Raw genomic sequence first — 15,678 nt, 5'->3', positions numbered from 1 at the left:
TCATTAACTCCTGAGCAAGTGACTGAGCTTTTCTGTGCCTCAGTGACTTTGTCCTGAATGTGGGATGAAGGCCCACCTACGAGACTGCTGTGATGGGTGAACGCGGGGTCGTGTGTCCGGGGCTAGGAAGAGTGCCCAAGGCGAGGGCTCAAGAAATGCTGGTTTTCTCTTTCATCGCGGCCACCGACATGCCATCCAGACTAAGGAAGATCTGGAAACTTCAGCGCATGAGCCATGGCCACACTGAAACACTGGAAGCACCCAGGAGGCAGGGGCAATGCGGGTGGCTTGCATCACCACAGGGTCAGCTTCCACAAATATCGCCTGGGATACTTTGGGACAGTTGGTATGAGGCATTACCACTGAAAGAAGAACCAGCCCTTCTGCCCAACTGTCGACCTTGATAAATTGTGGACCTTGGTCAATGAGCAGACATGGGCAAATGCTTCGAAGAACAGGACCAGAGCTGCTCCTATCACTGATGTGGGGCAATCCGGCTACTACAAAGTTCTGGGGAAGGGAAAGCTCCCAAAGCTTTTTGGTGAAGGCCAAGTTTGTCAGCAGATAGCTGGAGAGAAGATTAAGGGCGTGGGTGAGGCCTGTGTCAGGGTAGCTTGAAACCACACTGTGGGAAAGGCATTAAAGGTTGACAAGAGCTTTAACAAAAAAAGAAAGAAGGAAAGAAAGAAATGCTGGTTCTCATGCAAAAGTGCTTGGGGGTGGGGCTAAGAAACAAGGTCACCTGAAAAGGTCAGGGAATGAGCTGGCAAGTGCAAGGCCACTGACTGCACTGGGGAGTGGGTCCCAGCTGCATAAGTACAGAGGAACAATTTGTGAAACTTTAAAAACTTCTGTTTTTTTTTTTTTGGGCTGCACCAATGGCATATGGAGGTTCCCCAGGCTAGGGGTTGAATTGGAACTGTAGCTGCCGGAAAACACCATAGCCACAGCCACGCCAGATCCAAGGCACATCTGCAACCTACACCACAGCTCACAGAAATGGATTCATTTCTGCTAAGCCACGATGGGAACTCCTAAAAAGTTTTTAATAAACGAGGGAATCCACAGGCCCAAATGAGTAGAGTGTTAGTTGGAAAGCAAGATGAACATAGATGAAAACAGAAGGTGGCCAAAGAGACCTTCTATTTGTTTTCATCTACGTGTCCTTGGATTTGGGGTCTCCTTAGTCACACAGGAAATATGCAGTCTCAGAAAAAGTGATGCTAACAGAACCACTAGAAAGGCTCCAACGGAGGCAGGCACAAGGATGTGATCTGAGTAGAGGAGACATGTTTAGAGACTTCCACGGCCCATGGTGTTCCAGGCCCAGGGGATTCCTGATACACTTACTTTGGGTCCGTGATCCGCAAGATTTCTCTGCAGAGTCGGCCAATAAATGTTACGGACTCGTCCACAGGAGTAAACTTCGGTATTGGAATATGAGTGGACTGGTACATACTTTGCCAGTCTTGAATCTAGAAGACAAAAAAAAAAAAGGACATCCAATAAATATTTAGCACATCTTTGATAACATACCCTAGTTACTACCCCTTTACCCATAGTTTTACGAAGATAATGTTGCATGAACAGCGACAATAAATGCTTCTTGGTTTTGAAGAGGAAACTTTTAAAACTATAGTAAGAGCCTCCCATAAATGCCACATATAATATTTATTAAAAAAGAAACATCTGTGTAAAAGTGAAGTGATTGAGGAGAAGTGGACAGAGACACGGGAATTTCTGTCTTACATGAGTTAACGTGTATCTTAATGTACTAATAAAAATCATAGAGTTCCCGCTGGGGTGCAGTGGAAATGAATCCCCCTAGTATCCATGGAGATGTGGGTTCAATCTGAAGCCTCGCCCAGTGGGTTAAGGAGCCAGCGTGGCTGTGAGCTGTGGTGTAGGTCACAGATGTGGCTCGAATCGCGAGTTGCTGTGGCTGTGGTGTAAGCCCGGCAGCTGTAGCTCTGATTGGACCCCTAGCCTGGGAACTCCCATATGTCATAGGAGCGGCCCTAACAAGCAAACAAACAAACAAAACACCCAAAACATATGGCTGGAAGATACATAATCTTCTTTTGAAAAATGTCACCTTAACTACATCAGTTCTCTAAAAACTTGCAGGGTGGCACCTTGGTAAATACAGACTAAAATCAATCTCCTCAGCTGTGACACTTCAGAACTTGGTGCCCGAACAACCCAAGAAAAAAAAAAGCAAAGGACGTGAGTAGACATTTCTCTGAAGAAGATATATATATGGTTAATAGGCACATGATTTGCATTTGAGGGAAACACAAACCAAAACCACGAGATAACCATGCACACCAACTAGGACGGCTCTAAAAAGGGAAATGAACACGTGTCCGTGAGGATATGGGAAAACGAGAACCCCCGCACACTGCTGGCAGGAATGTAAACGAGTACAGGCACTGTGGGAAACTGTTTGGTGGTTTATCAATAAGCGAAATGCAGAATCACCAAATGACCCAGCAATTCTGCTCTTAGGTTTATGCGCCAATCAAACCCAGCTGAACTCCTAAGTCTTTAGAACTGGTGATCACTTGAGTTATGACACACACCAGACAGCTTCATTCTGGAACCAACCTCTGCTTTCTCCTTAGGACAGTCCACTCCCAGAGGTCAGGTGTCACATAACCTTTTCTGCAAGCCTCACAGCTCCGAGGGTACTCTGAAGGTGTTCACGGCTATGTATGCAGTGCCCACTGATGTTTAGTCACTATTTAAATCAACTTCCTTGCTGGCATTTCTCAGGTTTGGGGCATGTATGGGGTGTGTCGGAAGTAGCGAATATAGCCAAGAATATCAAAAGCTATTTAGATACCTTTGTTCTTAAGAAGTTATTACACTCTTGCTCCACATTGTAATTTATAATACGAGATACTTCTTCCTGCCAAATCTTCAGGCCATAAATGTTGACATAGTCCTGAATGTACTCAAAAGAACGATGGAAGCCATCCATAGTAGCTCCCAACTCTTTCAGCTTGGGCATCAATTCACTTGGCTGTGCAAAGTAAGAAACAGAAATCTATTATACTGGCATAGACCATCAACCCCTAATACCTACAAAGGATAAATTTCATTCATTTGGGAAGAAAGTCTCATATAAAAGAAAATATAAAAACTGAACGCCAATGATTTCTCTCATATCATTCGATAACTCTAATCTTAAAATACTTAAAACATTTTAGAGTGAATTTACTGATGTGAAAAAGTACTCTAGATATAAATTTCAGTTCTATTACTTTTCTCTCAAGAAAATGACCATTCCCTAACAGATCAAGCAAAAGAAAGAATTTATAGTTCTAATCTGCTTTTGGCTTAACATACTCTTTTCACTATGAAAAGTAACCCTGAATCATAATCAGTTTAATTCTTATACTTGGGAATCAACAGGTGAAAGGAAGAAGGATTGGTTTTTAAAAGGATTTTCTTCTAACATGAATGGATTATAACACAGGATCAAAAAGCACATCAGTTGTCTGCAGTGAACATCCTATAGTAGACCTTGTTGGATGGGAGGAAAGGTCTTACCCATAACAGTTAAAAATGGTGTTGTAGGAGTTCCTATCGTGGCTCAGTGGTTAACAAATCCGACTAGGAACCATGAGGTGGCGGGTTCGATCCCTGCCTTGCTCAGTGGGTTAAGGATCTGGTGTTGCTGTGAGCTGTGGTGTAGGTTGCAGATGCAGCTCAGATCTGGTGTTGCTGTGGCTCTGGCATTGGCTGGTGGGTACAGCTCTGATTTGATCCCTAGCCTGGGAACCTCCATGTGCCACGGGAGCGGCCCTAGAAAAGGCAAACACACACACACACAAATTGTGTTCTAGAACGTTTTACAATCTGAGTAGAGAGAAAAGACACTCATTTTGGGCATGTGGTACCTTGGCTCGAGGGTTGAAGATCAGTCCCCTATGGAGAGCGAAGGCAACGCGCTTAACCAGCTCCTTCCTTATTCCATCCTCTAGCAACTGTTTCGGATCCACCTAAGTACAAATCACAGAGCAATAAATGTCATCGAGGCAAAGTTCAGTCCTGACGAAATCCAGAGGGAAGATGGTTTCCAGAATCTGCAGGGGAGCACTTTCCTGTATCATTTCTAAATGACTGGGATTTTTTTTTTTTTTTTTTTTCCTTTCTTGTCCCTCTTTGATTTTTTTTTTTTTTTTTTTTTGGCTGCACTCACAGCCTATAGAAGTTCTGGGGCCAGGGACCAAAGCCAAGCCACAGCAGTGATGGTCAGATCCTCAACCCACGGAGCCACCAGGGACCCCTCTCTTTGATCTTGTCCGGCTTGGACAGAATTTTTTTTTTTTTTTGTCTTTTTGCTATTTCTTTGGGCCGCTTCCGCAGCATATGGAGATTCCCAAGTTAGGGGTTGAATCGGAGCTGTAGCTGCCGGCCTACGCCAGAGCCACAGCAACGAGGGATCCGAGCCGCGTCTGCGACCTACACCACAGCTCACAGCAACGCCGGATTGTTAACCCACTGAGCAAGGGCAGGGACCGAACCCGCAACCTCATGGTTCCTAGTCGGATTCATTAACCACTGCACCACGACGGGAACTCCTTGGACAGAATTATTAAGCCTGTCACCTCTGCAGGACTTGTCCTATATAAGCAAAATTCATGAGGGTCATCTTACAACATGACATCTGAAAGATGGTGGGTATGGAAAGTTTTAAATGGCCTTACTTTTTAATCATTTCATTAAAAATTAAAACGGCCTTTTCTTATCATCAGGAGGAGTGGACTGAAGGGTCTGCATTTGAATTTCGTGCACATTTGTCCACTGAAAGTTATCTAAGGGGATCTAGAGCCATAGGAGCAAAATACAGTTTGGGGTTGGACCACTCTGCAGATGGAACAAACTCTCTTTTCTCCCAGCATTCTCAGAATGCTCTTTGTAATGAGGGAGATATTATTGGAAAGCAGATCTGCTAACTCTCTAAGCTTATCTTGCTGATTCTTTTTCTCTGTGATGAGAAAGCTTTTGTTACTCCCTAAAAGACAGTCTCCTTCCTATCAAATCCATAGCGCACCAAGTGGTTCTAACACACTCCTTAAAATACCCCAAGACCTTTTTCTTTTGATTCATTAAGAGCTATTATTTTAAAAAGTTATAAAGACAATTGATGGCTTCCATCTGGGTTTGATTATATTTAAACTTCAAGGAAGATAACTGCAATACAAGTTGCTGAACAAAAGCCAGAGGAACATGTTGGACGGATCCATGACTATACAATCAGCAAGAGCTGAAATGTGGAGAAATAACAGGTCAAAGGCTTGGGTTCTTCAGGAAATAAACTATGAGGAAAGAAAGGAAGGAAGGAGAAAGCTGAGGAATAAATAAGTCTTGCGAGACATGTATCTTCTGAATGGGCAAGTCTAAACTGGAGTGTCTAGAGCTCCAGTTGTGGCGCAGTGGAAACGATTCTGACTAGGAACCATGAGGTTGTGGGTTCGATCCCTGGCCTCGCTCAGTGGGTTAAGGATCTGGCGCTGCCGTGAGCTGTGGTGTAGGTCGAAGATGCGGCTCGGATCCCATGTTGCTGTGGCTCTGGCGTAGGCTGGCAGCAACAACTCTGATTAGACCCCTAGACTGGGAACCTCCATATGCTGCAAGTGCAGCCCTAAAAAAACCAAAACAAACAAACAAACAAACAAACTGGAGTGTTTAGAGATTTACTTTTGGATAATAAAACTATAGAGACTGGGATGAGGTCAGGGCCCATAAGAAGGATCCTGGGGCGGGAACTGCTGGGTTACATCTCTGGGTGAGTGGTGTGGGAATGAGTGGGCTTTACCTTATAATAACCCATCAAGCTACATAACTGTCTCCGTAGCTTTCAGTATCAGTGCTCTATTTTACAAGAAAAGGGTAAATTATGCTGAGGCCCAGCTCAACCTCAGGCAGTGCCTGATGGCGGCTAGAACTCTAGCAGCCTGGGGTGTGACCAGCTCTGTGGCCCTGGGCCCATTACTCAACATCTCTGGGTCCAAGTGTCCTTCCCTATAGAAAGGGGAAAGTCACAACTAGTGGTAACTACATGTATTATTACTAAAATTGATGCTATCAAAATGCAAATAAAAGTTAATTAATACCTAATAAAAAAGGGTAAATTATAAATACAGTCAATGAGAACAAAATCAAAGTAACATGAAGTCTCCAAAGAAATAATCTTTTTTTTTTTTGTCTTTTTGCCATTTCTAGGGCTGCTCCCGTGGCATATGGAGGTTCCCAGGCTAGGGGTCTAATCAGAGCTGAAGCCACTGGCCTCCGCCAGAGCCACAGCAACGCAGGATCCGAGCCGCGTCTGCAACCCACACCACAGCTTGTGGCAATGCCGGATCCTTAACCCACTGAGCAAGGGCAGGGATTGAACCCACAACCTCATGGTTCCTAGTCGGATTTGTTAACCACTGTGCCACGATGGGAACTCCCAAAGAAATATTCCTATAAGAACAGATTCAGTGAAGAGGAATTAAAATATTTTCATGAATCTCATGGTCTTAAATGGCCCTTCCCATCCTCTCAAGACCTTCACCAATCTGTGGGGCGCTCATGGGGAAGGGAAAGGCCCTCTTGCACAGTGCCCCCCAGTTCTGTCCACTTCCCTGACGTTAACAACAGTTAACAGTTTTCAGAACTTTGTCTAGATACTCATGTTGCAACAGAACAAAGGGTGGGGAAAAAAATGTAATGTATACATGTAAGGATAACTTGATCCCCTTGCTGTACGGTGGGAAAATAAAACAAAATAAAAAAAACAAAAAACAAAAAACAAAACAGTTTTCATATTGGATCCTCCACACCTTCCTCTATAATTTATATATACATAAGCACTTGTCCTTAAATATATTTAATTAAAAACACCCAAATGGGATCATAACACATACACATGCAGACACACATTGTCCTGCAATTTGCCTTTGTCACCTCATGTTTTGGAGATGTCCTAGTGGCAAACTCCTTCTGAATGGCAGCAAAGCCATCCACCGCATGGGTGCCCCGTGATATGTTTAGCTATTATTCTCTTACTCACCAATGTCTAAGTTACTTCTATTTTTTTTTGGGGGGGGGGCTGCATCTAACAATTAATGTATGTATATCTCTGTGTATCTCACTTGGTTTATTTCATATTAACTAAAATGAACTTACACTCTTTGTGAGAGTTTGCAACAGACCCTCAACATCTGAAGGTTAAAGAGCAGTGGAGAGGCCACAGGATCCCGCAAAAAGCCCCGAATTGTCAGACTGGCAGGGACAGTCTACTAAAGCTGAATGGGGTCAGGATGATATTTCCTCTGCTCTTATTATCTGAAAGATTCTGGCAAAAGATTTACACTTTTCTTAAGCCGTCTCTCCTTTGATAATTACTGCTAATTACTAGGTTTTTATTACATCCTTCCTAGACTGGTCACTTTGCACATAAGACTTATCTGGCCCTAGAATGTACCACCACTTTGTGGATTAGTCAAAAGTGATAACCTCCGTATGTTCTCTCTGTATATCATATGAATTAAACTGGCATCAGGCCTAAAGCTGCTTGAGAGAGTCTATTAGTATCCCAGGGCTACAATGGTAATTACATTTCCAGAAACCATGAAGTTCTGTTTCTGTTTAGGTTCATTTCCTATATTTTCTTAGATTTAACACAAATGTTCTATCTGGCAAATTGGTGACAATTTTTTAGAAAATCAGAAACGTTAAGATTCTACAGATGTCTGATAAATGGAAAAAAATAAATAAAAGCACCAGGAACTCTATAAATGGGCACATCACTAGTCGTCTTTGAATTACAAATTATTTATTTGTCTCTTTAGGGCTGCACTGGTGGCATATGGAAGTTCCCAGGCTAGGGGTCAAATGGGAGCTGCAGCTGCCGGCCCACACTACAGCCACAGTAACACAGGATCTGACCCGTGTCTGTGACCTATACCACAGCTCACAGCAACGCTGGATCCTTAACCTGCTGAGCGAGGCCAGGGATCCAACCCTCATCCTCATGGATGCTGGTGGGTTCCGTTACTGCTGAGCCACAACAGGAACTCCAGAGATGCTCATCTTGACATTGTTTATGATAATGGGAAGCACAGGTGTGAAAATGAGCAGCGTAGGTGTCCGTGCCCTGGGTAGTAAGAGTTATGTCAGGTGTGGGGTTCCCTGCAGCAGTAACAAGTAACCAACTGCCTGAGCCATGGCAACATAAATAAATTTCATAAGCAATAACTAGTGAGAAAAGTTGGAAAAAGCATGAGACTTAGAACAGAGTATAATTTGGATAAATCAGAAACACATGCACACATAAAACACTACTTGCTAAAAATAAGAATCCTTGCATATTTATGGACAGAAATAAAACATGTAGAGTGGGTACTATGGGGGCATGGGAATGGGTGTGAGTATCTAGGAGAAGAGAAAAAAGTTACAGCAGAGAAGAGCTTGCATGCCTCAGTGATATCAATCGCCTGTGGTCAGAGGGGTACGAAGATCTCAGCTCTCCCACTCGGGTGCAGTATGAAAACACTGAAAAGAGGAGTTCCCATCATGGTGCAGTGGGTTAAGAATCGGATTGTAACCGTTCAGGTCACTTTAGAGGTGCAGGTTCAATCCCTGGCCTGGAACAGTGGTTTAAGGATCTGGCATTGCTGCAGGTGTGGCGTAGGTCACAGCTACAGCTAGGATTCAATCCCCGGCCGGGGAACTTTCATATGCCACGGGTATGGCCATAACTCCCACACCTCTCCTCCTCAAAAAAAACACTAAAAAGAAAGGGGTGCGGAGAGGGAGGGGCCAGAGGGTGAGTGAGCGAGTCAGTGGGCTACTTCGCCTAAGGCAACTCAACTCTTGTTTTCTTTGCTTTTACAAAAATTCAATAAAATAGATTTTTCTTAGAGTTAAGCAACCCTTGGGTGTTATGAAACCTAAGGACATGTTCTCTCCTCCGCTGTCTACGAATGAATAAAATGAAGATCAAAAGCTGCGTGTTGACAGAGCGAGGGGCTTCACACCACACGATGTTACCACCACTCCACAGGGTCCATTCTGCAAACATCAAAACGACGAGGAGCCTCCCTATGAGGCCACAGAGACCAGCGTTAAACCATTACCTTGATGATGCCGACCAAGGTCGTTTTCATCATTAAGATGCCTTCAGTAAAAATGGAAATAGCATGAGTAAGCTTGGCAACCTTCAATAAAGAAAAAGAGGTTAATGCAGGACTTCTCACAAAAGACCCGCCACTTCCACGGGAAGCTAAGATAACTGGCTGATAGTTCAGGAATGGGCAAAGACAAGAGGATGCGTGTGCAGCCTGAGGACACCTGTGTGCCCATGTCCCAGCCAGAAAGGAGGCTCTGCGGGGTGGACCACAGTTAGACGTAGGGGTGACTGAGTCAGAGGACGTGCACTCGTTCTTTACCCTTTGACCAATCACTTCCCTTCCTTTGGGCCTCAGTATTTCATGCATAAGATGAAGGCAGGACTCAGTGATATGGAAGAGCCCTTCCAAAAAGAAAAGGCTGATGGTGAGTCTGAGAAGGTAATTTCCTTCTACTGCCTTCCACATTCTTTTCACGTAACACTGAGAGACAGTGGTCAGACAGACTACTGCCGTATTTTTGAGATAGAATGTGCAAATTTTGGGCCGGACAAGCTGAATTCCTGATATACCTTCTGGAGTTGTGTCAGAAGAGGTGAATTTCATGCTGGACATCCTATTTTCAAATTGTACTTGATTTTATTTTTCATGTCTAAGTTCAGAGAGGAGAAAAGCAGAGGTCTTGGGGAAGAACTACTTCAGACGCTTAACTACAGAGTGGGCTTAAAAGTCTGGCTGTAGGAAATGGTTCATGGAACATGGATAATTTTCAACCACTCGTTTCCTATACAGAGCAGGCACTTGAATGGAAAAAGCCGAGGCAACGCAGCCCCAAGAGAAAAGGGGCTGATGTACCAAGATGGTTCAAAAGAAGCGTGACCTGCTGAGCTCCCCTGCCCCTGAGAACGTGCAGGCAGGTGAATGAATGACACCTGGATGCCGTAATGAATGAAGGTTTGACTGCACCAAACAGTGAGCCTGGTTGTCACTAGGGACAGGGAAACACAAATGAGAACTGACCCTGTGGTCCTGGGGATACGGCAGGCGACAGAGACCTGTGCTATTTCACGCTTCTGAGATTTACGTATCAAAAGGCAGAGGTCAGAGGGACACGGCACCTCATATCGCGGGGCAAGCTGGGCATAGTCCCTCAGCTTGTCTTTGTCCAGCCGGGTTGGCACCTCGATGATATCATGGGTCTGAAGCTTTATGATCTTCAACAGGGAAGTAAACATGCTTTCTGGAATGATCTGCAAAACCTTTAGTGAAAGGGAAAAGAGGAAAAACAAGTGAACCTCTGTTTCATTTCTCTTGGCTGCCAAATGCTAGGACCACAGTAAGAAGGGTGCCTGTGTGCACACAGGGCCCTTTATCTGCGGGAAGCAATGCTGAGGGACTCACGAGAGCTATTTAACAACTGCTCTCAGGCCCAGGGCTACGTCCCTTCACACATTAACTGCTCACACCTAATTCTTACAGAACCTGCTGCAGAAACTATACATAAAATAATTAACAAGGACCTAGTGTCTAGCACAGGGAACTCTTCTCAATATTCTGTAATAACCTCTATGGGAGAAGAATTTGAAAAAGAGTGTATCTACGCATATGTATAATGGATTCACTTTGCTGTACACCTGAAACTAACACAACATTGTAAATCAACTATACTCCAATATAAAATTAAAATTAAAAAAATGCTTAAAAAAAGATGCATCACTTCCACACTAAACTTTTTTTTTTTTTTTTTGTCTTTTTGCTATTTCTTGGGCCGTTCCCACGGCATATGGAGGTTCCCAGGCTAAGGGTCGAATCGGAGCTGCAGCCGCTGGCCTACACCAGAGCCACAGCAACGCAGGATCCGAGCCGAGTCTGCAAACTACACTACAGCTCACGGCAACGCCGGATCGTTAACCCACTGAGCAAGGGCAGGGACCGAACCCGCAACCTCATGGTTCCTAGTCGGATTCATTAACCACTGCGCCACGACGGGAACTCCCACACTACACATTTTTAACAGACTGACATTCAGGGATATTAAGAAGCCTGGCGGTAGAGTACTCAGCTAGTATGTGACACAGGAAAACATTGAACTTAGGCTTGTTCGGCTCTAGGCTACACCCTAAGTTATTGAAATAGGACCAAAATTCTTCTCAAAACTTGAAGTGCAACTAGAATATGCTGGATCTAGATCTGGCTCTTTTTATCAGCTATGACCTTGAAGAAGCCACCAAAATCTCTGCTTCTATCTTCATACCTACAAAATGGGTGCTGACACCATCAACACTTAAAAAAAAATAGGTATAAAGTTTCTTGGAAAGTAAGAACACCTCTGCACATCCACAATTCCAGTAAGAATAAGTTTATTTTCAGGTACTGCACATTTCTGGAATCAAATTAAGACTAAGGGAAAGGAACACAGGTCTGCTTTTCACAGGGCCCCAGGCACATCGTTTGTATTTAAAATAGCAGTTAATTTGCCATTAAAATAAGTACCATCTTGATGCATTTCTTACCTTTCTCACATAAGACACTAATTCGCCAGAATAATACTGAGATACACTGAGAAGGTCAGGGCTATTTGCTTGATTAATACGGAGAAGGGGTAGGTCAAGGGCAGAGGCAAGCTGGAAGGAAAATAAGACACAATCCATTTCTCGCTTTCAAAAAATCCTAGATATTTCTCTCTTTCTCGAAATAGTAACACACAGCAACGCTCTTGGGCTTTGTCTAAAAAAGAGAGCGGCAACCTCTGAACTTCATCAATGTCATTAATCGTTTCTGACAACAATACAATTTTGTAAAGTGACAGGCATCTGCTACAGCAGTGGTTCGCAAGCTGTGTGGACCAGCAGCATTAGCATCACCTGAGATCTTGTTAGAGCTGCTGAGTCTCCAGCCCTACGCAGACTTAATCAGAATCTCTGGGGGCCCAGCAATCTGGGTTCTGACAAGCCTTCCCGGTGATTCTCCTGCACCCTCAAGTTTGAGCCACTGTGCTGCAGAAGCCAGCTAGTTCTCTAAGGAAATCAGACATCCTGATGGAGGGACTGCATATTGAATCTAATCCAAGATGTCATGGTGTGTAAGAAGTGCTATTATTTTATGGACTGCTCAGAAAGAAAAAAGATCCTGATAACTAAACTTACATGCCATGAATTTGCCATCACAATTACAGAGATGTTAAAATACGAAAGTAAACCTCAGAATTGATGTTACATACAAATATATATACACATACATACATATATATATATACACAGTAATTCTCTGAGAAGACACTGAGTAAATTATTTGTTTATGGCAAAATGAAATTACCTTGAGAGAAGGGCCAATCCATGCCTGTCTTGTTTACCATTATTCCCTAACCTTTAGAGGAGATCCTCAACTGTAGCAGAGGCTCAACAAGAATTTTTTTTTTCTGTTTAGGGCCACACCTGGGGCATATGGAAGCTCTAGGTTTAGGGGTCGAATCAGAGCTGCAGCTGCTGGCCTACACCACAGCCACAGCAACACCAGAACTAAGCTGCATCTGCGACCTATGCTGCAGCTTGCAGCAACTCTGGTTCCTTAACCCACTGAGTGAGGCCAGGGATTGAACCTGAACCCTCATGGATACTAGTTGGGTTTGCAACCCGCTGAGCCACAAGGGGAACTTACAAGATTTTTTTTCATGAATAAGTAAAAGGGATGTCTAAAGAATAAGGACCTATAGAACTCACATCATAGTATACTGGTAAAACTTGAAAAAAAAATCTGTTTCTTCATTAAAAACCAATTTCCTGTTAAGACACTCCAGCTTCTATTGTTAATTTAAACTTTAAGTATTTCTGGCATCTTGTGCAACTACACTGTCATGAAAAATCTTCTAACAATTTTCAGTCTATAAAAATACTTAAATCATCCAACTTTCTAAAATACTGTTTAGCTTAAGTCTTCTCAGGACATTTTTTGTTTTTTTCTGGTCTTTTTAGGGCTATTCCTGTGGCATATGGAATTTCCAGGCTAGGGATCAAGGTGGAGCTGTAGCTGCCAGCCTATGCCATAGCCACAGCCACTCCAGATCCAAGCTGTGTCTGTGACCTACACCACGGCTCAAGACAAAGCTGGATTCTTCACCTACTGAGTGAGGCCAGGGATCGAACCTGCGTCCTCATGAATGCTAGTCATATTCATTTCTGCTGAGCCATGATGGGAACTCTTTAGGACATTTGTAAAAGCAAGAAAAAGCCAATAAAGTTTTTGATTATTTTTGGTAATTTTGATTCTTTTTTGTGGGTTTTTTTTTTTACAATGAAAATCACATTTCAGCTAAAAAAAAAAAAAAAAATCCCATTTTCTAAAACGATGAAATCTTGGACAGAATTAACGAATGAGGTAATAACATAGGCCAGCTCTTTCCTAGTCACTAAGAACGTGACCTTACAGTCATGTGCTTACCTTGAGGAATGTGGCTCTGAGTTTAGTGACCATGGATGGGTTCACCCTTATGCTCTCTTGCATGATAGACGTGAAACTGTGAAAAGAGATAAATGGTAAGAAGACATTCACAGTGGCCTTCACTGAGGACAAACGTCAGGCTGTTCCCATTACCTGTCAATTAACTGCCAGGCAAAGGAAAGGTCCCCAACGATCTGCATTGTGATCAGGACTTCCTCTTTAATGTTGATGGTTCGGATCATTTGGTGGAGAAACTTTCGAGTATCAGCAAGAAACTGACAGACTTGCAGATTTGATTCCAACTGGTGAAATTCTTGAACCTGAGTTACATAAACACATTGAATTTTAAAAGTCTAAATGGCCTGGATGGTGTTCAATTTTCCTTGGAAACACTTCAAATAGGGCACACTACTTGCTAAGAATTCCTTGGCCAAGTTTTTATTTCAAATTGTAATTTCAGAAACGGATAAGCTGGGAGTTCCCTTCATAGCTCAGTGGTTAAGGAACCCGACCAAGATCCCTGAGGATTTGGGTTCAGTCCCTGGCCTCACTCAGTGTTCAAGGATCCGGTGTTGCTGTGGCTGTGGTGTAGGCCGGCGGCTACAGCTCTGATTCGACCCCTAGCCTGGGAACTTCCATATGCTGCAAGTGTGGCCCTAAAAAGCTTAAAAAAAAAAGAAAAAAAGAACCAAAAGAAATGCATAAGCCAAGACGGAAAACAATGAAGACATTTCTAAGATCAGAAAATATTCCACTCTTTCCTATCCTGTACACATACGACAAAATAAGCAAATAATCCCATTTTCCATTTCAGTATCAATAAACGTGTACTGGAAAAACCCTCCTAATTCTGAAGACTTGCAAGACGCTAAAAACCAAAATAAGTCACATCATAACCAAGGTGCTGGCACTTGTACATCTTGAAGTTCTTTTGATGTGCTCTTTAAAACAAAATAACAATTCCACTGTGTTCAGACATTTTAAAGTATACAATTCAAGGAGCCTGGGCTATATACCAAAAGAAATAGTGCAAAAGAGAAAAAGCATCTCAGATTTACAAAGTTGTTTATAGTTGTACTATAGACTGTAAAATCCAACCAACAACCAAAAAAGAAACAGCAGAAGTGAGAATTGTTCTGAAAGGGCCAGGGAAACTGGCATGCTAACAATGGTGCATTATACTGTGTTGCCATAATAGTGGCCATTCTAAAAACCCTGCAAAAATAAGAAAAAGCCTGTATGAAAACAGCCAAATGGACAAAAGTATTAATGTACACTTGTACCAACTGGACAGGGTTTCAGATGAGGATGGATGATGTTTATATACGTTTTATAGAATATGCCTATGTTCTGATGCTTTTGTTTATTTTCCTGGTTAAATACAGAACTAAAATTTTAAGAGTGTGGAAGAATAAGCATTGTTTTTTGATGTAACGTTAAGTAGATTAAAAAAACAAACTTTTTTTTTTCCCAGAAAAAATACATCACTTTTAAGCCTATGATCATTATACAACTATTTTCATTTTTGTGTATCTTATCTCTTTCTAGGCTTTTCCCCAAAGGCACTTACTTTTCATAAACTAAAAATAGTGCATATCATGTAATCAGTTTTCACAATGTTTCTATACTGTCTCCATATTTTTTTCCCCAAGACTACACATTTATACAAGTTGAAGTAACATAATTTTTATGACCATTCTCTTCATTATTGTCATTTAATTACTTTCCTAATTTTAGGGCACTGTATATAATACTACAGAGAGCACATTAACTTATACTACTTTTGCTTCTGATGAAATATTCTCTTAAATGTATTTCCAGGAGCAGACTGTTGGGTAGGTCAAAAAGTATGATTTATGATCCAAGAACTATCATTTAAAAAGATTTTCCTGGGAGTCCCCACCATGGCTCAGTGGAAATAAATCTTACAAGCATCCATGAGGACACAGGTTCAATTCCTAGTCTTGCTCAGTGGGTTAAGGATTTGGTGTTGCCTTGAGCTGTGGTGTAGACTGTAGATATGGCTTGGATCCCGCGCTGTTGTGGCTGTGGTGAAGATCGGCAGCTACAACTCTGATTTGAACCCTAGCCTGGGAACCTCCATATGCCTCGGGTG

The 15,678-nt window shown here is 42.7% G+C and overlaps 1 protein-coding gene and 1 pseudogene across 1 annotated transcript in view; one reads left to right on the top strand and one right to left on the bottom strand.

The window, feature by feature from the left end:
• Positions 1-15,678, bottom strand: part of WASHC5 (WASH complex subunit 5) — a 69,100-nt gene that overhangs the window by 15,567 nt on the left and 37,855 nt on the right. Inside the window, exons 13-20 of the mRNA XM_021088931.2 lie at positions 13,716-13,882; positions 13,563-13,638; positions 11,639-11,749; positions 10,244-10,384; positions 9,135-9,215; positions 3,906-4,007; positions 2,846-3,025; positions 1,351-1,475 (exon numbers count right to left, since the gene is read on the bottom strand). Coding sequence (XP_020944590.1) covers positions 1,351-1,475; positions 2,846-3,025; positions 3,906-4,007; positions 9,135-9,215; positions 10,244-10,384; positions 11,639-11,749; positions 13,563-13,638; positions 13,716-13,882 — 983 coding nt within the window. The remainder of the gene's footprint in view (positions 1-1,350; positions 1,476-2,845; positions 3,026-3,905; positions 4,008-9,134; positions 9,216-10,243; positions 10,385-11,638; positions 11,750-13,562; positions 13,639-13,715; positions 13,883-15,678) is intronic.
• Positions 189-618, top strand: LOC100155408 (large ribosomal subunit protein uL15 pseudogene; annotated as a pseudogene).

The sequence above is a fragment of the Sus scrofa genome, chromosome 4 (genome assembly GCF_054392235.1).
Source record: "Sus scrofa isolate SSC_HxYL_T2T_F1_AM1 chromosome 4, Sscrofa_HxYL_maternal_Yorkshire_Landrace_v2.0, whole genome shotgun sequence".
In the NCBI taxonomy this organism is placed as follows: domain Eukaryota; kingdom Metazoa; phylum Chordata; class Mammalia; order Artiodactyla; family Suidae; genus Sus; species Sus scrofa.
This window is presented reverse-complemented; position numbering and strand designations above follow the sequence as displayed.